Raw genomic sequence first — 24,565 nt, forward strand, 5'->3', positions numbered from 1 at the left:
GGCCTTACTATTTTGAGAATGAAGATTTTCTTTGTTTGTATAATCTAATTTGATTTTGGAGAAGTGTGGTGACGAATAATTTCATTAAAAGTCAGGACGGTTAATGTTTATTTGGACATATTTGTTTTGTGATTGCTTTTTATTATGTATGTTTATTTGTAAACCACCTTAGAACATTGTGGGTTGTGAGGGTTATAAATGTGTTAAATATTGGGCTAAACATAAAGGAATCCTGTGCAGAAGGAATGGATCCTCAGAAGCTTAGCCGAGATTGGGAGGCGGGGCTGGTGTTTGGGTGGTGGGGTTAGTTCTGGGCAAGACTTCTACGGTCTGTCTCCTGAAAATGGCAGATACAAATCAAGGTAAGGTATACACAAGAAGTAGCACATATGAGTTTATCTTGTTGGGCAGACTAGATGGACCGTGCAGGTCTTTTTCTGCCGTCATCTACTATGTTGCTATATATTGCTAAAGGGCATAACTGCTGAATCCCTGGAATTTTAGTTGATGCCCTGTTCTTAAATGGATGGCATTGAAGGAAGGAGGAAGGGAGTGCTTCTATCAATTATCTATTTTGTTAGGTTTGTGACATTGTACAGTTCCAAGTCTTTAATTCCCCCTATTGCTTATCCAGGACTAGCTCGATGTACTCCGTCCTCATGTTTCTATGAGTTTCCTAATTTCTCTATACTGTAACTTGCCTTTGTGCTTCATAGGAACATGGGCTGTAGAGGGCATAGTATCTTTGGCAGATGTTCTAGCCTTACTAAAGGTATTTTGCCATATACATCAACAAAGGACGTTCTCTTCTAGTTCAAAACTCTCTAATCAGCTTAATTTTTTTTTTATCTGAGATGTTTGTAAATCTTGTGTTTTCTGCTAATGTAAATACAAAAGAATGGTCCAGAATTTGGCAGCTAAGATTTTAATTTAAAAAAAAAGTTGGTTTATTCATTTGGGCTGCAAAAAACAAGAGTATGGTACAATTTAGGGGGTAGAATCAGAAACATATAGGCAGATAAAGACCATATGACCTATCCAGTCTGCTCAGCCATGCTATTTACTCTACCTATATTTCCTTTAGAGATCCTGTGTACTTGTCTACTCTCTTGAATTCCAATACTGTTTTTGACTCCTCCACTTTACATTTACTACTACTACTATTTAGCATTTCTATAGCGCTACAAGGCATACGCAGCACTGCACAAACATAGACGAAAGACAGTCCCTGCTCAAAGAGCTTACAATCTAATTTCATGAATTCACCACCCTGTCCATGAAGAACTATTTCCTTACATTACTTCTGAGTCTATCCCCTTTCACCATCTGTGCATGAAAGAGGAGAGGGACTTGGGTGTGATTTGTATTTGATGGTCTTAAGGTGGTCAAACAGGTAGAAAAGTTAATGGGTTATGGACTTTTCTTTTAGGAAGTTATCCAAATCTTTAAATCCTACGGAGCTAACTGTTTTTACCACATTCTCTGGCAATGAATTCTAGTGTTTGTTTACACGTTGAGTGAAGAAATATTTTCTCCAATTTGTTTTAAATTTACTACTTTGCAGCTTCATTGCGTGCCCCCTAGTCCTAGTATTTTTAGAGAGAGTAAACAAGTGATTCACGTTTACCCGTTCCACTGCACTCATTATTTTATAGACCTCTATCATATCTTCTCTTAGCTGTCTTTTTCCAAGCTGAAGAGCCTTCCTCATAGGGAAGTCGTCCCATCCTCTTTTATCATTTTCATCGCACTTCTCTGTACTTTTTCTAATTGTACTATATCTCTTTTGAGATGCAGTGACCAGAATTGAACACACAATATTCGAGGTGCCATCACATCATGAAGTGATACAAAGACATAACGCCCTCATTTTTGTTTTCCATTCCTTTCCTAATAATGCCTAACATTCTATTTGCTTTCTTAGCTGCCACAGCACACTGAGCAGAAAGTTTCAACGAATCATCAACGACGACACCTAGGTCTGTGACTCCTAACGTGGAACCATGCATTACGTAGCAATAATCGGGTTCGTCTTTCCCACATGCTTCACTTTTGCATTTGCTCATATTAAACATCATTGGCCATTTAGATGCCCAGTCTCCCAGTCTCGTAAGGTCCTCTTGTAATTTTTCACAATCCTCTTGCGATTTAACAACTTTGAATAACTTGCCAATAGAGCTGAGTAGCTTTTTTTCCTACTTAGCCTTTCACAAAGCCACTGCTTGCCTAGGATCGGATTAGCATGGAATGTTGCTACTGTTTGAGTTTCTGCCAGGTACTCGACCTTGATTGGCCGCTGTTAGAAGCAGGATACTGGGCTAGTTGAACCATTGGTCTGATCCAATACGGCTATTGTTATGTTCTTATTAAAAACTTGGCTTCTTGAGAATAACTTTGGGTTAAGTGCTTGCCAACATTTTCACAAAGTATATAATTTCTTTGAGTTTTTTTTTTTTTTACTTGGTTATGTGCTTTTTTTTGTGGTTTGTCTGTGTTGTCTCAATCCATCAAAACCCACTACCTGTTGGATTTGGGAATGCTTAGTCGTCCTGATTTCACTCCTTTTCTCTTTGGTGTTCCTATCCCCACTGTGCGTTCATTTTGATACCTTGGTGGTGGTATTAATTTTCAGCTGTTATTTAGGATCAGACTTCTCAGGTACTCAAACAAGGCTTCCTGGCACAGCGCCATCTTTTTTTTTTCTATGCAAAATTATCTGGATTGCCAATTGCTTCATACCCTGATATATGCCTTTGTAATCTCACAGGCTGATTATTGTAATTTTATTTATTGTTGCATTTCTCATTCCCAACTTAGCCGATTACAGATGTTATAAAACATTTTGCTCTGCCGTTTTTTCTGCAGGGCAAAAAAATGTGATCATGTTTCACTGTTCCTCACACACCTTCACTGGCTCCCAGTCAAATTTTGCTCCCAATTTAAAGTTCTTTGTCTGACCCATAAAGCCCTTGTACCTAGGGATTCCTCTTTATTTTTCCTCACTAGCCCGATCCTATGCACCCACCTGTGCCCTCTGCTCCTTGGATTCTAACTTCTTGTTTCTTCCTGCTCCTAGATTTTCCCGTTACGAGTCCACCCAGAAATCAGCCTTTTATTTTTTTGACCCCTAAGATCTGGAATGACCACACTACTGATATTCGATCTGAACCTTGTCAAATTGAAAATGATGCTTACAACAAATATTTTATTTTTTAAGAATACCTTTGGCATTCCTCTGGAAATCTGTCAGCGCTGAGTGGTTGAAGACTTTCCTCTTTTTTTCCTTTATTTTATTTTATTTCGCTTCACTTTCTCTTGTATGTTGCTTTCAGATCATTCTTTAGTGTCCAGTTTTGTGTGCTTTCCTTTTATGATTTTGTTCCTTTCAGACTATTAATTTATTTTATAAACCGCTTTGATCCTGTTATTGGAAACTGCGGTAAATCAAATATTGCATTTATTTTAAACCCTTTTTGAGCATTGGCTGTATTAAGTGGCATATAATGTTAATAAATCAGATCAAAATTAATAGATCAGATCTGTAAATTCAAGGATTATAATTAGCTTGCCCTCTCCCTGTGAACTAGATGTTTAGCTTTCTGTGTCCTACTCTCTAAGCATGAATGAACGGCTTTTCTGTATTTTTTTGTATGTTCCTTTCTTTTTTTTTTTTTTTTTAATTTTCTATGTTTTTATGTAAACTGCTCTGCTGTGCCTTGGTCAGTTGAGCATTATAGCAAGTTTTAATAAAACAGTGTTTTTAGCTATTGCTAGCTATGTAGATGCCCATAATATTCCTATAGTCTATATGGTTAGCACATGCTAAAAACGCTAGCACACCTTAGTAAATGGGGCCCATAGTCTTTTAGTTTACCACAGCGCTGGATGTTTTGAACATGGAAGGTACAAACTTAATCCCTCTGGGAATAGGGAAATACTATACTTGAATGTAAGATAACTTGAGCTACCCTTGAAAAACGTATTGCTGTGTATCCAGATGGTACTATTATGAACAGTTTGTGTGATGAAAACAGTGTGGAAATGGGAAGTTTGAACATTGCCACCACCATATATGCAAAGTACCTGTGTTGGAGAAGGTTTCCCCTCTCCCCCACCTATCCCAACTTTTGTCGAACCTGTCTTTGTTGTCCTTTGAATTACACTTAGTTGTAAGACAGTGAAAACTGATGGATCACTGATAGTCTTCTACATTCCTGTATAAAGTTAGAAAAATTGAAATAATCATCTCTTCACTATTTTTGAGGTTAAATAAATTGGAACTTTTTAATGCACCTCTGTGCTTTATTTCATTCTGGGCCAAATAAAATTAAGGTTCTACTCTGATTGTCAGGATGCTAATACATCCGGGTGTAAGGCTGAACAAGCTGAAGAGGGACCTTGGAGGAAGAGATTTTGACATGAAGCATTACTTTCTTGAATTGTCGCATCTGAGAATATAAGACATTTCTATGGTTCATAAAGAAAATATTTATGCACGGTAACAACTAAAATATTTTACCCAAAATATAGTAGCTTGGTGTTGTGCATTGTTTATCCTGTGGTAGTACTTGCAGTTGTATTTTTCAATTTGTATGATTAGAAGACACATCTTTTGCATCATTACTACAAAGGTCTTTGTAAAGACCCATCTGTTACATTATAAGATTGATAAGGCAGAATATTGGAGATTCATTATCAACATAATATCTCAGGACTCCTGAAGCAGGCCTCAGTCCGAAACACGGCACTATGTCGAGTCTTTGATCAATAAACCTTTTTTTAGGCATCAAGTTTGTTCTCCTTGTTTCTGGAGTCCGTGGTCCATTTTCCACCTTTTATTTGTTGACTTCAGTGCTTGCAGTCATAACTTTGAACCTCAAATAAATACTGTACCTGGATTTTGTTTCAGTTGCCAAGTTTAAAATCTGCTTAAAGAAATATGTAATACATTCGTTAGCTTTAAACCTGCTACTTTGTTTCCTTTTGTCAGTTGCCGTCTCTTAAAAAGAAAATCAAAGATGGTTTACAGTCAAGTGTAACGTGCAAATATAATATTAAGTCATATATTAATATTACTGGTACTGATATCATTACATAGCAACCAAAAAACAGCGGAAGTTTTGTATCAATTGTGAATGAATGACAGAGGGGGAGAGGACTTCAGAACAGTGACACTTTTTTTAATCAATTGAGGTTATAATCGTGTGGTCACAAATATATAATCACTGGTCCTCTGCCAACATCCTCCCTCAATATTGATTAGTGCGCTTTTGATATTTATTACTGCTAGATTTCTCAAGCATATTCAGTAAACATTAAACACCACAGCTACTTAGCTTAGCTTATTGCTGCTCCAACCAGAGCCTTCCCTACGGTCCAGTTTCGCCACATAGGGCTTCGTCAGGGGAAGAGCACCCTGCAATATTGCACTGTGGTAGAAATCTGGCAAGCCAATGTGGCCGCCGGCAAAATGTGCTGGATTTCTACCACAGTGCAATATTGCAGGGTGCTCTTCCCCTGACGAAGCCCTATGTGGCGAAACTGGACCGTAGGGGAGGCTCTGATTTGGAGCAGCAATAAGCAAAGCTAAGTAGCTGTGGTGTTTAATGTTTGCTGAATATGCTTGAGAAATCTAGCAGTAATAAATATCAAAAGCGCACTAATCAATATTGAGGGAGGAGGTTGGCAGAGGACCAGTGATTATATATTTGTGACCACACGATTATAATCTCAATTGATTAAAAAAGTGTCACTGTTCTGAGGTCCTCTCCCCCTCTGTCATTCATTCACAATTGATGCAAAACGTCCGCTGTTTTTTGGTTGCTATGTTCTATAATTCAGCGGAGTGATCCCCTTTTCTTTTTGTTACTGATATCATTACAAATGTACCGATTGGTGTGGCAATAACATAGCACTTTTTAAACCAGTAAAGTGGCTAAACCAAGTTGTTTTGGGTTGTTTTTTTTTTGTGGCATGAAAGCATATTGCATTCATGTAAATTGTACAGAACTGGAAAGTGTGTGCTTCACTTGATGTGTTTTTTCTTAGCTAGTTTTTTCTCCTTTGCCAGACAAACCCCTTTTCAGGAAATCAATTCTGTTCCTAGAATCCAAGTGTTGATGTTATAAAGGGGATTCAGTTCCTAGATCAAATTATCTCAAGCAATCCATGATTACAATATAAATAAATACAAAGGTTTGATTGAAGCCCACAGTATTTTTCTCTTACAACTGGTATTAGTATAAAATATTAGTGGTTATGTATTTAGGCCCTGATTGAGGTGTGAAACAGCTGATGGCAGTGGGTGATGCAGTCTCATTATCCTTCTGATTTTCAAACAACTGCAGAGATGTAGGACAAGCTATTTATCTTTTATGGAGCTCCCAGGTGGTTCTCTAAGCAACTACTATGAAATCCAGTTCCTCTTTTCATGTCTGTGATAAAGGGATTTTTTTTTCCCCATTTCAATGTATTTGATATACCACAAATGTTCAGCAAGAAATCTAAGTGGTATACAATATATAAATGATTGGGGAGAAGGGGAGACTCACAAACACACACAACAGATGAAACACAAGAGCAGAACAGGAAAAGGAAAGTTTACAAAGCCAACAAGAGGGAAGAACGAGGAGTACAAAGAGCAAAAGAAGGCAAGGGGTTATCTCAGGTACACACCAAGAGCAATGCACAGGGGCAGGATTTTTATTTTCATGGCTACTAATATTGTAGATATTAGGCTTTATTTACTACCTTTTTGAAAGAATTCACTCAAGGTGGTGTACAATTTGCTATCTCAATCCCAGTATTGCAATAGGAGTGGAGGAGTGGCCTAGTGGTTAGGGTGGTGGACTTTGGTCCTGGGGAACTGAGGAACTGAGTTCGATTCCCGGCACAGGCAGCTCCTTGTGACTCTGGGCAAGTCACTTAACCCTCCATTGCCCACTGCATTGAGCCTGCCATGAGTGGGAAAGCGCGGGATACAAATGTAACAAAAATAAATAAAAAAGTATAAGCTAATTTTCCAGGCAGATCAGTCTGAGCCCAGTACAAACAGGGCTGAAAGTCAGACCAACACCATAGCATAGTGTTCTTCAATGGAAGGCCCAGGGACCAGTAGTGGCCCCTGGAGACTTCTGCAGCAGCCCCCATCATCCTGTTTTGCTTTTTCACTCACCTTGATCTCTCTACCCGAAGCTTACAACAAAAAGGGATAAATGAATTTTATTTATTTTATTACATTTGTATCCCACATTTTCCCACCTATTTGCAGGCTCAATGTGGCTTACAGAGTTTGGTTATGACATAATCATTCCATGATATCAGATACGATTGGTGATGTACAAAGATTGAATAAGGGAAGAGAGAGGGAAGGTGTTACGCAGGATAGAAGGTGGACTTTAATGATTGGGTGGATAGTTGTGTACATACTTGAAGGACAAGGCATTTCTCAGTAGAAAATGCATTTGGAAACATCCACCTCCTTGAGGATACCCTCAATGAAGCAAGGAATGGATGTCATTTATCACGTGCTGGTCAGCAGTGTGACAGCCCTACATGGAATGATTGGCTTTGGAATGATAGTCTTTATTGGCTTATAGTTCTGTGATGAAAATAGAGGCAAGATCCACAGCAAGCCAGAAGAAACAGATCTTATGAAAGGAAATAGTCTTGTGGAAGATTTCCTTTATATACATAAAATACATACCCAATGTGGCTTATGTTCAGATTTAAAATCTGCATCGTGGTAAAATAAAATGCCATAATAAACATATGTTACAAACGTATAGGTCAACAAAGGTGTCCTTTCACTAAGGCAGGCCAATGAATTAGTGTATGTTAGGTGCCTGTAGGGCATGTTAATCATTACGGCTTAATAAAAGGACCCCAAAATATCATGCAATGGACAGAAACTAGCTATTGTAATGCATACCATACATAGGTACTGTTAAAATTAAGAGACCTTTTCATCCAGATATTTCATATAACCTCTAAAACAAAAACATAATATGGAAACAAAAATGCTCTAAATGACTTGAAATGCTGAACTTCCAGTTCGTCTACACGTTTTTTTGTTTGTTTTTTAATTGTCTTTAAAAAAAACTTCATTATACAGTAGAAGATAGCAGCGATGACAAAACGCTAATTGCAGCTCAAATTACCATTAAAGAAGCAAAAGTACTCTGAATATTGGCTTTTTTATTTATTAGTCCTTTATAAATAAATTGATTTATGTTGCAGCATCACCCAATGTTAAAATGAACTTAATCAGTGCTTCTAAATTTTTGAATGCCATATTGTTTGAGCTGCCAGCAGACTAAATCTAATAAACATATCAACACTCTTTAATGTGAAGAAATGTAGAGTGATAACATTTGGGGTGCAGAAGTTCAAAGGAGCTGTATGCAGTAGCAGGTGAGAGAGGCTGATACGCATGAACCAGGAAAGAGACCAAGTTATCAAGTTTATTTAAGACTGAAATATACCACATTTAGGAAGCCCATCAAGGCGGTTTACAATGCAAATCAAAACCAAAGTTAAAAGAATTATACTGGAGACAGGATAGAAGAGAAGAGAGGGCACAAGAGGCTTGAGAGCAAAGGAGAAGGGGACACACAGTCACAAGACGGACACTGTGTGCCTCAAGATACCTGCCCAGGCAAGCGACGAAAGGAAGGATCACAGACTATAAGTCTCGGTAAAGAGAGAAGTTTTAAGCTTAGCTTGCCAGCACCTAGTCAAGGGGAATAGAGTTCCAAGGGGTAGGGCCCATCACAGAGAATATCCAGTTCCTAATGGTGTAGAGACAGAGTTCAAAGATGGGGTTTGGAGATGAGAGCAAATGCCGAAACGGGCGGTAGGGTGCCCTGAGTAACAGATTTTATACATCAGTAAAAGTATTTTGAAAGTGATACAATAGGGCACAGCGAGTCAGTGTTATGAACACAGTAAGGGTGTGATATAGTCAAAGCGTGAGGCCATAGCAAGCAGGTGCACTGCTGCATTTTTGTACCATCTGAAGCCTGTGAGTGGCCCTATACCTAATGCCTTGAAACAAGGCATCATAATAATTTAGGCTAGAATGCACCAGACAATGAATAAGGATACGCAGGGCATAGTCCAAAATCAAATGATGAACCGAATAAAGCAACTGCAATTTGCAAAAGCAAATCTTAATCGCCAGCCAGATATGTTGTTGGAAGGAGAGGGTACTGTAAAGAATCACCCCCAAGACTTTCAGGGACTCGCTTTTTGCCAGTTGACAGCCAGCCAGAAAAAGTGGTGAGACCAAGGAAGGCATCCCAGAGTGACTGAAAAGCATGCTTCTGCATTTCTCAGGATTTAGTTTAAGGCAGTGGATATGAAGCCAGTCAGATATCTTGTCAAGGTTAAGGGCACTAATTGATTGTATATCACCTGGGTCAGTACTAGCCAGGATCGGAATATCATCAGCATAAGTGTATACCATCAATCTGAAGGACTCAATGAGACCAGAGGAGAAAGAAATACATTAAAGGGCAAAGGAGGTGCTAACTCAGAGACCTGGGGGATTCCACATACTAAACATAGGGGTGTGAACACGATTCATGCCAGATAATTTGATGCAGTCTACCTTGCAAGGAAGAGTGTAGCCAATAAAGGGCCTTGTCTTGCACGCCTACTGAATGTAAGTGGTCTAGAGTAGTATGGTCCACCAAGTCAAAGGCGGCCGTAAGGTCTAAGCAGATCAGGGCCATGGCTTCATTACCATACGTATATGAAGAATGATAGCGCGGGTTCAGTGCTCTGAAACGTCCAGAAGCCTGTCTGATGTGGATGAAGAGCCTGACCTAGATTCAGAAATTCATCCAACTGAAACCAACCACCTGTTTTGCAAGCTTAACCACAAACAGCAGTTGGGCAGTCGGATGATAATTGGACACTATGGCACAGCCCAGTTTAGGTCCCTTAACATAAGGGACTGTGCAAGCAAGTTTCCAGACTTATGGGACAGCCATGGAGAAAGAATGCACCAATCATGATATTTAAGAAAGGAAGCAGGAAAGATCTAAAACACTTTACAAAGGTAGCAGGCATAGGGTCATGGTGAGCAGTGCTAGGCCTTACAGCAGAGAGTGTCTGGGCCAGGGTTGTGAGAGAGGGTGGGGAGAAAGAACCCAGAATAGCCCCAGAACTAGATGTATCACAGGAAGAAATAACTGCCAAAGCAGTAGAAACAGGTAGATAGAGCTGACTGTAGAGTATCTTAGTGAGGAAGTGGAAAGTAAAGTATCTACATCAAGCTGGATGTTGTGGAGACTGGGCAACTTAGGAACCATTTTAAGAGAAAATATGATACATTTTCCCACAATTAGGGGCTTGGGAAATCTGGTTAGAATAATAGTTTTTTGGTGGTAGCAAGGGACATTTTGTACTGGTACATCAAAAGCTTTAAAGCCAGTTAAGGCAAGAGTGTAGCGCGTCGTATGCCAGTGCTAGAGGATCTCAGGGTTGTGGTACAATATGACAAGGCAGTGGCCAAGACCAGTGGCTGCATTGAGAGGGGTATAATCAGCAGAAAGATGGTAGTGAGATCCATACAAGTTTAATGATACTACATTTGGAGTACTCTCTTCTGTTTTGGAGGCTGTTATCTTGACAAAAAAATAAAAAGATGTGAAAGTGAACAAAATGTACTGAGTCTGCCCTGAAGACATTTGGCGAAGAGACATGAATATGTATGCCCTGGAGGAGATGAGATACAGACATTTAAATTTTTGGAAAAGTAACTAACTAAATGACTTTTTCCAGAAACAAAGGCTATAGAACTAGAGGACATGAAATGAAATTGCAAGGAGGGAAACTGAAAAGTATCAGAGAGGGTGGTGAATACCTGGATACTCTTCCACAGGAAGTGGTGAGCTCAAAAAAACAGAGATGAAATTCAAAAAAAGGTGTAGGGAAAAACAAGACGTTCTCTATATGGTATGGAGATGGAATAAAAGTGTAGAGCATGTCAACTTTTATAGTAAAACGTAAAATAACTTTCATACTTCAAAGGAAAAAGGCATTGGGTAGACTTGCACTGGGTGTCAGTTACAAGCATAAAGGGTAGGGGGGGAGGTAACTCACATGGAGTAGCATAATCAATCTTGTCTGCCTTTCTGGGCAGACTTCAATGGACCATGCTTGTCTTTATCTGCTGTCATTTATTGTGGGGACTTTTTACTGAAGCTTAGTGTGCACTGATGCAATTAGCACTTGCTAAATATTGTGCATCATTAGCATGCACTAAGCTTAGTAAAACAGCCCCTGTGTTGTTTACGTGGTGGGTCTTTCCCACATGCTAAGGCCAGTTTTACTGCAGCATTAAAATGGCCAATTTTCCTTTATTTGATTTAATGGCCATGCGCTAATGTGAAAACAAAACACTAGAATTGATGGAATAATGACTTAGTGGTAAAAGTGGTCACACACCAAACAAAAAAGTCATGTTGGCCAATAAAGCACATTTTTTAAATATATTGCTGATGAATTGAGGTAGCGGGTATTTATTGGAATTTAATGAAGCTGCTTCTGAAGAATCTAATAGTGACTTGGATGGCTCTCTCGGACTTCAACAAAAAAATGTGTCCCATGACTGCTTAATATAACATTAAATTAGTCATACTGGCTCAGACCAGTGGTCATCTAGCCCAGGATCCTGCTTCCAACAGTGGAAAATCCAAGTCGCAAGTACCTGGCACAATCTCAGATAGTAGCAATATTCCATGCTACTGATCCCAGGGATACCAGTGACTTCCCCATGTCTATCTCAATAGCAGACTATGAACTTTTCCTCCAGGATTTTGTAGATCTCTATCATATCCCCCCTCAGCAGTCTCTTTTCCAAGCTGAAGAGCCTTTTCTCATTTGAGAGGAGTTCCATCCCTTTTATCAGTTTGATTGCCCTTCTGTGAACCTTTCTAATCTCACTATATCTTTTTTGAGATATGGTGACCAGAATTACAAGCAATGCTTGAGGTGAGGTTGCACCATTGAATGATTCAGAGGTATTATGATATTCTCTATTCCTTTCTTAATAATTCCTAGTATCCTCATGGCTTTTTTGGCCACTGCTGCTGCAAACTTGGCAGAAGAGTTTGGCATATTGTCTACAATGACTCTCTCCAATGTGTGTTGCTTGTATTTGATTAGTGAAGGGTATTGTTTGACTTATGATTTTTTTTTGTTTGGCTTGTGCTAATGTTGCCATTAGAGCATGACCATGGAAAAGACTAGTATGTGAGTACTTACCAACACCTGTTTTATAGGTGGTAATGGTCACTCGCTAGCGCACGGTAACCTAGATGTGCGAACGGATTAGCGCTGACATGCCCGTCTGCCCTAGACACACTCCCGCAGGTCGTGTGCAGATTGGGATCTTACTACAGGATGCCTGAGCACGTTCCACAGTAACCCCTTTTAAGCCTTGTTAAGCATGGTCTAGCATTTTCTTTGGCTTACTAAAAGGGCTTCTATTATACAACTAAAGTCGTCTTCTTCAAAGCCGCGCTAGCAATTCCTGTGAGGTAAATGAGGATAAACCCATTCAATTCCTATGGACTTCCTCTCGTTTGCCACGCGGGAATCACAGCATGGCTTTGTAAAAGAGGCCCTAAATGTGGATTAAATTTATGAGGATATTTTTTAATGAAAGTTCAATTTTGGTTCGTTATTGGTTATTGAGAGTAGGAAAAAGCTGCTTTGTCATCACTGCTAATATTTACTGATTTATTGATTTGACTAAAAAAATAAAAACTTCAAAGACAGAGCATATTAAATTTACATGGATTATATACAAAATCAACAACCTCATTAAATACAAGTATCCCATATTAGATATCTATAAAATATATTTGACCTTAATCCTTGTTGGTATCGGTTACATTTCTGGAGATTAGCAATAGGACATTCTCTATTTATTGAGTCATTTTGTATAACTTTTTGGTTTTGGTTTTTTTTTTTCCTTCTTCTGTCAATAGATTAATTTTAGCGGCCATCTTTTAAAATAAGCTTAATCATATTCTTTCATTGCATAATTTAAACATAAACATACTAATAGAGTCATTTATAAGATTTACGTAAATTAAACCAATACATTTTTCTCTTGTTTTAAAAGATGACATGGGTGTAAAGAAGACTTCTTTCTAATCTAAAAATTAAAGTATAAAACTCCACATAAATTTTAGCAATAGTACAAAAATACAAAAGAAAACCTATATTTAGTATAATTTAATTTGGAATTGTCCCACTTTTAACATGTATCTACATTTGTTGAATACCAAGAAATCATTTTCAAATCTAATTCTATATCTGTATGATGATAACTACAGAAAAGCTCCATAGTCAACTTCCAATTGTAGAAGTTTTAAATCTGTATCAACCCCCCCCCCCCCATAAAGAATATACAATTGAATTACAAAAAATCTGCACTCTTCAAACATAAGACCTTTCCCAACAGTGATTCACTAGAGGTTTGTCTTTCAATTTCTTCGTATGCAACTTCACGAATTCTTTTTTTTTTTTGCTAGGGCCATACAGCTACATAAGCCATATATTCAGTGTCTTATTTTGATGAGTATTGTATATTCTTGACCCCTCATGGAATTTATAAAACAATTACCAATTTGACATCACAGTTAGAGGACCTCTCACACTTAGGGACTCATTTTCAAACAGAAAAACGTCCAAAAAGTGGCAGATGGATTTTTTTTTTTTTGCCAAAATGAATAAATTGCTATTTTCAAAACACATTTGTAAAACTTTTCTATGCAGTTCGTATGCAGTACATCCAAATCACAAGGGAGCATGTTAGGGGCAAGATTTGGGCGTTCCCAAGGTGTGGACATTTTTCTGCCGTAATGGAACAAAGCAAAAATGTCTGAGGCTAAAAGTTAGACGTTTTGATTGAGACCTGTTTCAGTCACAACTAAGCAACAAAAAGATGCCCAAATGACCACTGGAGGGATTAAGACATGACCTCCACTTACTCCCCCAGTGGTCACTGAGTTCCTCCAACCCCCTCCCCCAAAAGATGTAAAAGAAACAGTACGTACCAGTATCTATGACAGCTTCAGGTGTTATGTTCAGTCCTATTAGAGTACCAGCAGGTCCCTGGAGTAGCCTAGTGGTCGGTGCAGTGTAGAGAAGTTTGGAAATGGCCATGTTCACACCTGGATTTTTAGATGTTTTCTGCAAAACATAGAAAATCTGGTTTAGATGTCATATCGAAAATGTCCATCTTACTTTTCTGCCTTAATTGTTAGAGCACAGTGAATAGAAAACGTTTGTGTGAGATTTTGTTGATCTATACAATTTTAACATCTGATTATAATGGCATTTTTTTCTTTTTACAATTTTGTGAATCCCTGATGCAGATTTTAATTTTAAAATGGCCAAATCGGACATTTTGTTTTATATAAATAGAGGGCTTAAAAAATTCATTGAAAAAATGGTTTCCTTTTATAAGATCTGTTTTCTTCTGTAAAGCCATGAGCCTTTATTTCTAACTGTGTGAGTTACCTCTGTTTATATCCCCCTTCCCACAGCAGCCCAGTACATAGTCCTACAGTTGGAGCTTCTTCAGTAGGTATCACTGTTAACTAAATGGTAGGCAACCCTCTCCTCAAGCTGTGAATGCTGCATCCTTCTCACCCTATACCAGGTGCTTCTCAACCCAGACCATTGGATTTTCAGGATATGCACAATGAAAATGCATCAGACAGATTTGCTTACTGAGGAGGCAGGGCATGCAGAGATTTTCTCATTCATATTCATTGTGGATTTCCTAAAAACCCAACAAGCTGGGTTTGAGCTGAGCACTGGGTTAAGAAGCACTGGTTTATCCTACCCCTACCCCACCCCATGGAATGGAATCCTTATCTGAGCATGAAACCCTTGTCCTCTGCAGCCATTGCACTACACTTGCTACTGATCCCATAATACATTTCCTTTTTTTTTTTTTTTTAATTTATAACCATTTACATTTTTACAAGTGATAAAACAACTTGCCGGAAATACAGAGAAAGTAATATATAGGAATTATTTCAGTCAGGTAATTCTATTCTCTTCCTTAAACCACTAAATAGGGAGAGTGAAACAAGGCAAGATCAATTAAACAATAAACAGAAAAAAAAGTGCTATTAACCTGATTATCCCCAGATATTACTCGTCTAATTCATTATTCCACATTGATCATCTGGTTGGCTTCTTCAAGGCCAATACGGCGTATAGTCAAATCTTTTCTTTGAAAACATACTTATTGTCCAATGTTAGTTAGAAATAATACATCTGATTACATTCTTTCTCTTTTAAAAACCAGAAGTTATTTAACAATACCTATACTTAAGTCTCTAATTCAAATCCCACTGATTAAAGTAATCCCAGTTTTCACAGACTTCACTCCTTTTAAAGTAATAATTGAGGAAATATTTCTGAGGAAAACTTTAGGAGTCATACCAGGAACTCTGGGAAGAACGATAATCTCGATATTAATCCTCTATAATAATATTCATTTTATTATTCAAAGTTTCTGGTCTTTTATCATTTTCAAAATCATAACCACTTCTTGCTCATGTAGAATCATTTAGATCAATTTTTCACTCTTAAAGGGTTCAGTTAAATTGTCCATGTAACTCTCTAATAAAACTATATGTGAAACAAAATTCTTTACTGCCACCGTTAGGTCCCAAGGCGCCTTCCAGATGGTATTCAATGTAACCTTCACGGCAGCCAAAAACTCCAAGTTGATTTCTCTTAGGTGTTTAGGAGTGGTTCCGCCATTTCGGGTTCTGCTGTAAACGTCCTCCATTTCAGCATATGCCTCTAACTCACTCCTCCACTCCTTTGGACATGGTGGTTGAATAATTCGGGAGCAATGGAGTTGTTTTTTCAAGGTCCAAAAGCGTCGACATTCCTTCGCTGGCGCTAATCAAAGGACTCGCCAACCCTTTCATCTGTGGGCTGTTCGTCGCGCAGCGGTCCTGCACTTGCTGCTCAGGGGACAAAACGCTGGCCATCGGTGGCTGACCGCCGGTTGTCCCCTTCCTCTGTTAAGGTAACTGCAATTGCAGAAAGGAAATTTACGTAAAGAATACGAAACTTCAGAGGGCAGCTGGGGCCATTGGACATACGAACTTCAGGTCGCCATCTTACCACTCTCCCAGTTTGGGGCACTCTTTGAGGCATATTTTCAAAGCACTTTGGGAGACTAAGTTCCATAGGTTTCTATGGAACTTTGGGAGGCTAAGTGCTTTGAAAATGAGCTTGTTAGTCTGGTTTCTCCTCAGAGGCCTGTCTGATATGGGTAACCCTTCAGCATAGCCCTCTGAGTCATTGAAACACAGAAGCCCCTCCACCACTACCAGGTGGTGTCCCTTCGGAGGGGATACATTTTCTTTTTCTGAAGCTGCCACCCATATGAGAAATCCATATTATTGATGTCATCAGTGGATTTTAAGTAGCTAATTGAACTTGCCACATATTTGAAGGGACATGTTTTTAAATTCTAACATCCCACCCCCAAATTAAATTTGAGCCTTTTGAAATTACTGCTGTTTCCTAGTTGGATCATTTCCTACTCTTTCTCCCTTGCTGTTGCAGCATTTTTACCTCAGACTTATATGGCCCTGGTGTTTTGTCTTTCCTTATAGGACACCTTGGTGTAGAATTTCTTGTTCTACTCAATAATTATATAGTGGTATTAAACAGAAGTATAGAGCCCTGTGATTTGCTAAGAAGAAGAGATGCCTAGAACATGAATAAGGGTAAATGTGAAGGAGATGGAGAAGTCTTGATGCTTTAATTAAGTATAGAAATTTAATTGATGAAGTAGGAAGTGTATTCCATGAGAATTCAATGTGAGTTTTTAGCAGCAGTGAAAAAGCATTCTGCAGGTTCCAGAGGTTTCCACTGCTTAATTTAAATACCTTTCTCCCTCAGCTCAGGAATTTTCAGATGATTTTGTGAATAGATTTAGTAATTTGATATTGGGAAATGTCTTGAACTGATAATGAGGAGGTAGAAGGATATGAAGAGTTATAAGGTGGTATTTGGACTTTGTTTATTCCAGAAATGTTAAAATATTCATGTATGCTGTGTCCACTTCAACTGGCATGAGAGACATTTGGTGTGTTTTTTTCCATGTAACATAGTAGATGACGGCAGAAAATGACCCGCACGGTCCATCCAGTCTGCCCAACAAGACAAACTCATATGTGCTACTTTTTGTGTGTACCCTACTTTGATTTGTACCTGTCCTCTTCAGGGCACAGACCGTATAAGTCTGTCCAGCACTATCCCCGCCTCCCAACCACCAGTCCCGGCACAGACCGTATAAGTCTGCCCAACACTATCCCCGCCTCCCGCCACCGGGTCTGCCACCCAATCTCGGCTAAGCTCCTTAGGATCCATTCCTTCTGAACAGGATTCCTTTATGTTTATCCCACGCATGCTTGAATGATTAATTTGTCTTTGAGTGATGGGCCTGTGCTGCCTTCATTAAAATGTGTGTATGTATGCCCGGTACTGAAGGATTCTTCCTGAATCCATTGGATTATTCTAATATTTCTTGTCTTTAGAACAGGTGGTATCTTTTCAGTTATAGGATTTATTTGCTGAACATTTGACAGGTTATTGTCTGAAATATTGTCAATTTTTAGTTCAGTACTTTGTGTTATCTTTCTTGACATCATGGCAGCTTTTGATACTGTAAACCATCAAATCCCGATTTTTAAGGTTGCTCAAGATTTTCTTTTTTTTGGTGGATGATTTAAATAAGGCTGTTTCAGTTCTGACCAGTCTGGTGGGGGGAGGGGGAGGGGGTTTCATATTTGCCTCCTATTTTATTCAGTATCTTTATGGTTCTTATATTTTAGGATGTATGCAGACAATGCTGTACTGCTAGCTATACTCGTTATCATTTTTTCTGACTTTTGGCTAACATGAAGGACTGATGCAGAAAAGCTTCTCACTAGGTCAGTGCGGGTTTAACTCTGTTTTATTGTAGGATTGCAAATATGAAAGGGTTTCAGCCCGGGATTAGGTTGTGCAGTATCTCTTACTGCAAATGCGTTTAAATGAATGCAGATGTAGTCCATCTGCTATTCCACAGCATGCAAAATTGGAAAAAAATAAAATTTTGCCCTTGCAACTACCGTGGAAAAAATGTATTCCAGTGTCCGGGCTCTCGTAAAGGGTTGGTTGAGAGGAGTAGGCGTCAACCAGCGTCCGGGCTCTCGTAAAGGGTTGGTTGAGAGGAGTAGGCGTCAACCAGCGTCCGGGCTCTCGTAAAGGGTTGGTTGAGAGGAGTAGGCGTCAACCAGCGTCCGGGCTCTCGTAAAGGGTTGGTTGAGAGGAGTAGGCGTCAACCAGCGTCCGGGCTCTCGTAAAGGGTTGGTTGAGAGGAGTGGGTGTCAACCAGCATCCTCCCCACACCTCCCAACCCCATCACCATGCCCCGGATACCTGCATTGGACCCCCTGGTGTCTAGTGGCCTGCCACCTCCTAAATTAAATCCATGATATCTAGTGACACCCTCCCACAGCCCCACTATACCTTACAGGAGAGGCCTACTCGCTCCTACCTCTGGTGCTGTCATCTTTAAAAATAGCGGTGCCCTCCTGGGGATGCACCAGGTGGTGGCTGTCTGCCATAGTGCTTTCTCTGTGGAATAAACTCCCAGTGGAAATTCGAAAACAACAAAATGGTTTAAACGTACTTAAAGCCTATTATTTGACCCTTGTTTGGGGGGTTTCTATTTTAGAGAATGAGATGAGCTGTGTGCTTTGGATATTGTTCTAGTGTCCTGCTGAGTATTTGTTTTACCTGGTCTTTGTAGTATTTTCTTTCCTATTTGAAAATTGTATTTCTTTTTTGGGGTTTTTTGCTTTAATATTGTACACCGCTGTGATCTATTTGTGGTAGAGAACCAAGTGCTATAGCAAATTTAATCTGTAACTGCCTCTCCTGTCAGGTATGACAAGTTTTGCTGGGGGAGGGGTCTAGGATAGGAGGGTGCCACTAGACATTAAAGATTTAATTTTTTTTTATTTGAGGAAAGGGTGTTGGGGGGAAGGAGGGAATAGGTGGGCCACTAGACTACCAGGGAAATCTTTTAATTGTGGGTAGGGGGGTCAGGTTTGAGAGGGAGAGAGGATTTTGATGTGGCAATAATTTTGCTTGCTCGTTAGTTATAGTTTGCCATGGAATTTTTTTGTGTGGTATTTTTTGGTAGAGCTGCTGCTGTACCGCAAGGGTTACTGCATCTCGCACTGAGAATGTGTTAAAGTTAAATTTGGGTAAGACTGAAGTTTTAATAGTTAATAAAATTAAGGAATTAGACTTGGTATATACTGAGCAGGTATATACCAATGAAGGAGTGCAAATCTGTAAATTGCTCTGCAAACAAAGATGTAAAAACCAATACCAGAAACATAAGTTGCATACAAGTTCAGTTTAATGGTCTCTCTTTCAGTAAAGTGCAAAGTGAATTTAGGAATTCTGTTACATGTGCATTTTGTGCTTTGCTGTCAGATTTTGAGACTGGTCCAGCATCCTGAAGTCATGGCTGCTCCACAGATATAAGACTGTTGCTTACCCCAGTCGACTTTCGTTACATTGTACAGGCCATGATCTCGCCAGTACTGTACTACTGTAACTTTATTCTGCTTTAAGCTTTGTTTTACATGTAACACCTCTACAGTTACAATTGCACATCAACCTAACTTATGTAAGCCACAAGGAACTGAGTCCATGACTCATATGAATGTGGGGTATAAGTCCAATAAAGTAAAGTGAAAAAAAAAAGGCATTATGCTGGTGGTAACGGGTTATAGATTTTCTGAACATATTCTCAAGTTCTAGTTGGACTGCAGTGGCTTCTGATGAAATATTCAATTTAAATTTATTTTATTTATTGCACTTGTATCCCACATTTTCCCACCTAGTTGCAGGCTCAATGTGGCTTACAGAGACCTGTTATGGCAATGCCATTCCAGGGTAAAAGGTACAATTGGTGTTACAAAAAGATGGAGGCTGAAAGAAAAGAGCTAAGCATCAGTTATAGAGAGAGGACTTTCCCAGTATGGGTAGGGTGTTGAAGTGTTTTGATTTAAGCTACGGATTCTCATGGTAGGCCTTCGGTTTTCAGAGATTTGTGAAAGTTAGTTATTTCATTGATTATTTTCAAGTTTGTTGGTAGTGCATTCCACAGCTGTGTGCTCATATAGGAAAAGCTGGATGCATGTGTTAGTCTGTATTTTAATCCTTTACAGCTGGGGAAGTGCAGATTAAGAAATGTGTGGGCAGATCTTTTAGCATTTCTGTGAGGTAGGTCCACGAGGTCTAACATGTAGGCCGGGGCATCTCCGTAAATGATTTTATGCACAATCGTGCAGATCTTAAACGCGATCCGTTCTTTTAGTGGGAGCCAGTGTAGTTTCTCTCTTAGGGGTTTTCTGATATTGCATTTTAAATCTTTGCATACAGGACATTCTATAGATTTTCAGTCCTTCATTGCTATGTATCTGCTTGGTATCTGCTTGGTATCTTTAATTATTGAAGTTACAGTTGCTGGATTGCCCTACTCTTCAAAGTATTTGAAATGAGGCTCCTGTATATTTTCAGTAGTAAAGGATCCCATTAGTTGTTAAGCCCTTTTTTTTTTTAAATTTGTGTAGCACTACTTTGTCAGAGGAACAAAAACTGTCTTTAATCAAAACAATACTGCACATTGTGTTTATAAATGTATTTTATTTGTTAGGATTTATTTACCGCCTTTTTGAAAGAATTCACTCGACGTACAGTAAGAATAAATCAAACATGAGCAATAGACAATTACAGCAGTAAAAATATTCAAACAACATTGCAAAGTATGGCATAATATACTACTTACTATGTCAACACACTACGTAATAGAACATTTTAATTGATAGTGAAGGGTGTAAGCAAAGATGGAACATAAGAATAAGAGGCGTAAGAAAATAAGGGGACTAATTTAAAGAAAGGTGCACATGAGGTCAGAGAGATGGTTAAATATTATTTCAGCTAGGGTAGGGGTGGATAAACATGTCCTCCCGCAGTATATACAGCCCATGTCACTGCTTGTGCTTGTGTGTGTGTGTGAGTGAGACTAAGATGTTATCACCTCTTCCATTAAAGGCCTGGTTGAAGAGCCAAGCTTTCACCTGCTTCCTGAAATAGAGATAGTCTTGTATTAAGCGAAGCCTTTCAGGGAGTGCATTCCAGAGTGTGGGGGCTACTCTGGAGAAGGCTTGTTTGCGGGTATCACATCGTGTAATGTCTTTTGCAGAGGGTGTGGTTAGTGATAGTCCTTGGGAGGACCTTAATGTCCTTGGCGGTGCAGGTACTCAGGTGCATTTCGTTTAAGGACCTTGAAGATCAGACATAGTTTTACATTTAGCCCTGTTTTGTACTGCTAATAGGGATCTATTATCTACATCTTTTTTTTTATTGCTGTAAAAAATAGTCTCCTTTCAAAACCATTGTGTTGTTCTTTGTGCAGATGGCTCAGTGTGTGACAAAAATCCAGCTGTCCATATCCTGTGAGAATTTGTTAGACAAGGATGTTGGCTCCAAATCTGACCCTCTGTGTGTGGTGCTGCAGAGCGTGGGTGATGGAAAATGGGCTGAGGTATGTAAACACCAAATCAATACTGGGATAATTGTATCAATACTGGGGTCGTTGTAATTATGTTGCCAATTTGTTAACTTTCCTAATGTCTGTCAGTATTTCATTCTGTTTCTTCATCCTGTCCTGGCAGATGGTTGTATTTCCCCCCAGTGTTATACTCTTTTGTATCACAAAGCGAATTTCTATCCCAAAAGATTCCACAGTGCATTTTGTTTCCCACACAGTGTTTAACTTGTTTGACTCACTAACCTAATGCTTCTTTGTCCCCATTCTTACCCTCTCACCTGATGCTTCCCCCTCCCATTCCTGCCTGTTAATCAGTTGCCATTTTTTCCTGCTTTTTTTAATTTTTAGAGTTCTTTGATTGAAAAACAAATAACACCAGGCTGTTACAAACAGCAAATACAAGCAGTCACTACCACACTGTCTGCATCATACATACAAACTGTGTGTATTGTGTATAAGGGGGAAAGGGAAATGGGACTTGATATACCACCTTTCTGAGGTTTTTGCAACTACATTCAAAGCAGTTTACATATATTCAGGTACTTATTTTGTACCAGGGGCAATGGAGGGTTAAGTGACTTGCCCAGAGTCACAAGGAGCTGCAGTGGGAATTGAACTCAGTTCCCCAGGATCAAAGTCCACTAAACTAACCACTAGGCTACTCCTCCACTTCAGGTTCCTTGATGAAGAAGTAACCTGAAGAAATATTTCTTCCCAGAAAGAGTGGTGAATTTGTGGAATGACTGCTTGGTGGAGGTGGTGGAGCTGAAAACGTTATCTGAAGTCAAGAAACCCTGGGATTGGGACAAGTGCATAGGATCTCTAAGGGTGTGATAGGGAGAATAGATTGCATAGTTGGGCAGACTGTATAGGCCATATTGTCTTTATTTGTCTTCATTTTTCTATGTTCCATCTCTAAGCTGCTGCGGCAAAGCAGACCCACCACTACCATAGGAACATCTTCCTGCCCTGTGCCTCAGGAATTAGGCAAAACCAAAGATTTTTGCAACAGCTATAATTCTCTAGGCCATCGAGTTTATAGAGTAAGGCCTGATATTTAGCAGAGAGGGTTGTGGTGTTCAACAGCTCAGCTTTTTTCTTTGCTCAGACATCCAAGACCTCCACCTGTCTACTGATTTCCCAGAGGTCAGAATGCAGTGTGTCGGTTCTTTCAATGATGTCCTGCTGCCTAGTCTTAAGCTCTTGCATAACATCATACCAAAGTTTCTGAGCTCTCTATAGCCATTGCGGTGCCTTTCCACCTCTGTGTCAGAGCCTGACTCGCATGCAGGGGAAACATGGTGGGAGGTTGTCCAGCCTTCTGTTCATAGGGTTTTGCCAAAGTCTTCAGCTCAACAGGTTTATCCCTCTGTGCTATTAGGGCAGTATCAGATGCACTGGCTTTTATCTGAAGCAGATTTGTACTGTTGATGATGAAAGATTACACTTAAAGGAGTTGGGGAAGAGCAGGAGCTCAGGATTTCTGCCAGGTACTTGTGACCTGGCTTGGCCACTGTTTGGAAAACAGGCTACTGGTCTGACCCAGTATGGCTACTGTTATGTTTTTACGTTCTTACGTTAGGATCTAAGCTGCTGTTCAGTCCTGTAACATAACTTCCTCAGCATCTTCTGCTACTTTGCCTTATACAGGACATAATATAGGACAAGCAGTGTAGAAGTACAAGTTTGAAATGGAGCTTTCTAAATCTATAAATATTTGTCACACCCAGGTATTTGAATTCTTTGTCTCTAATTGTTTAATTCTTGGAATAGAGAGATCACTAACAGGTTTTGAGCTTTTTCCTGAATTGTGAATCTCTGCAAAAGAGGATGTGGTTGTGTTGGTTTTCATGAGCTTCCCATACAAACAGATGCACAGTGTGAACAGTTCAAGATATTTAAAGATTTTAGGGCATTGTTACCTGGATGGAATAAAAGATGCGTAATTTTCTCCATTCCCTCAGTTGTACAGGGAGTTTGAGAGCGCCCCAGGGAAACTAGCAGGATTCTACATGTAGAGCAGGACAGCTGTAATAAAGTCCCTGCAGGCAGTAGCTAGGAACAGGCCAGCAAGAAAGTGAAAATCCTGATGGCAGACAGCAGGAAAGTGTGGGGTGTGGTCACTCTGAGAGTTAACTTGTGTGGTTGAAATGGATGCTAGAGAAATTGGATAAAGTGAAAGCTGAAGAACTTGGAGCTGGAGCTCTAAATGCTAAGCAGCCCATAGGAACTGCAGACTGGGAAGTTAGGTTTGGGAGTTAGAATTCCCATTAAGGCTAGGGCAGTGGGAGGCATGGGATTAAGCTGGAGTATATTTTGAGCTTTGTCTGCAGCTGTAGTCAGTGACAGTCTCCTAGTTCACCCAGGACTGAGTGATAGTGGGAAATGGAAGTATGAACTTGTGTATATGATTTTGGTAAATAAAACTGTCGGCAATTTAAAATAACTCAGCATGTCTTGGCTTGAATTTGATCTTAACCTGTTACCCCTATCCTTCTCACACGCCAAAAAAATTATGAAATTATCTACAGCGAGGCCCGGGATACATGACAGACCTCATCGACCTACCAATCAGAAATACAACCAGATCAACACGAATATATCTAAACCTCCACTACCCAAGCTGCAAAGGACTCAAATACAAATCAACTTATGCATCCAGCTTTTCCTACATAAGCACACGACTGTGGAACGCATTACCAAAAGCCGTGAAAACAACGTATGATCACCTAAACTTCCAGAAATCACTAAAAACTTACTTGTTCAAAAAGGCATACCCTAACCGACCCAACTTAAATGCCTGAACCCTGCAACACAACGAAACCAAAGCTCGTAATGGACATATAATAACTCTTCCTCTCTACGATTCCCTAATGTGTTTGTTTCACA

General features: G+C 39.5%; 1 protein-coding gene across 6 annotated transcripts in view; it reads left to right on the plus strand.

Moving 5' to 3' along the window:
* LOC115475343 (copine-1-like) overlaps positions 1–24,565 on the plus strand; it is a 167,184-nt gene that overhangs the window by 79,806 nt on the left and 62,813 nt on the right. For all 6 annotated transcript variants that reach the window (XR_003943010.1, XM_030210988.1, XM_030210985.1 and 3 more), the window contains one exon: positions 21,542–21,670. Coding sequence is in view for 5 of the 6 variants with exons in the window: in XM_030210988.1 (XP_030066848.1) it covers positions 21,542–21,670 (129 nt within the window). In the remaining variant the exon portion in view is untranslated. The remainder of the gene's footprint in view (positions 1–21,541; positions 21,671–24,565) is intronic.

Source organism: Microcaecilia unicolor, chromosome 8 (assembly GCF_901765095.1).
Source record: "Microcaecilia unicolor chromosome 8, aMicUni1.1, whole genome shotgun sequence".
NCBI classification, from domain to species: domain Eukaryota; kingdom Metazoa; phylum Chordata; class Amphibia; order Gymnophiona; family Siphonopidae; genus Microcaecilia; species Microcaecilia unicolor.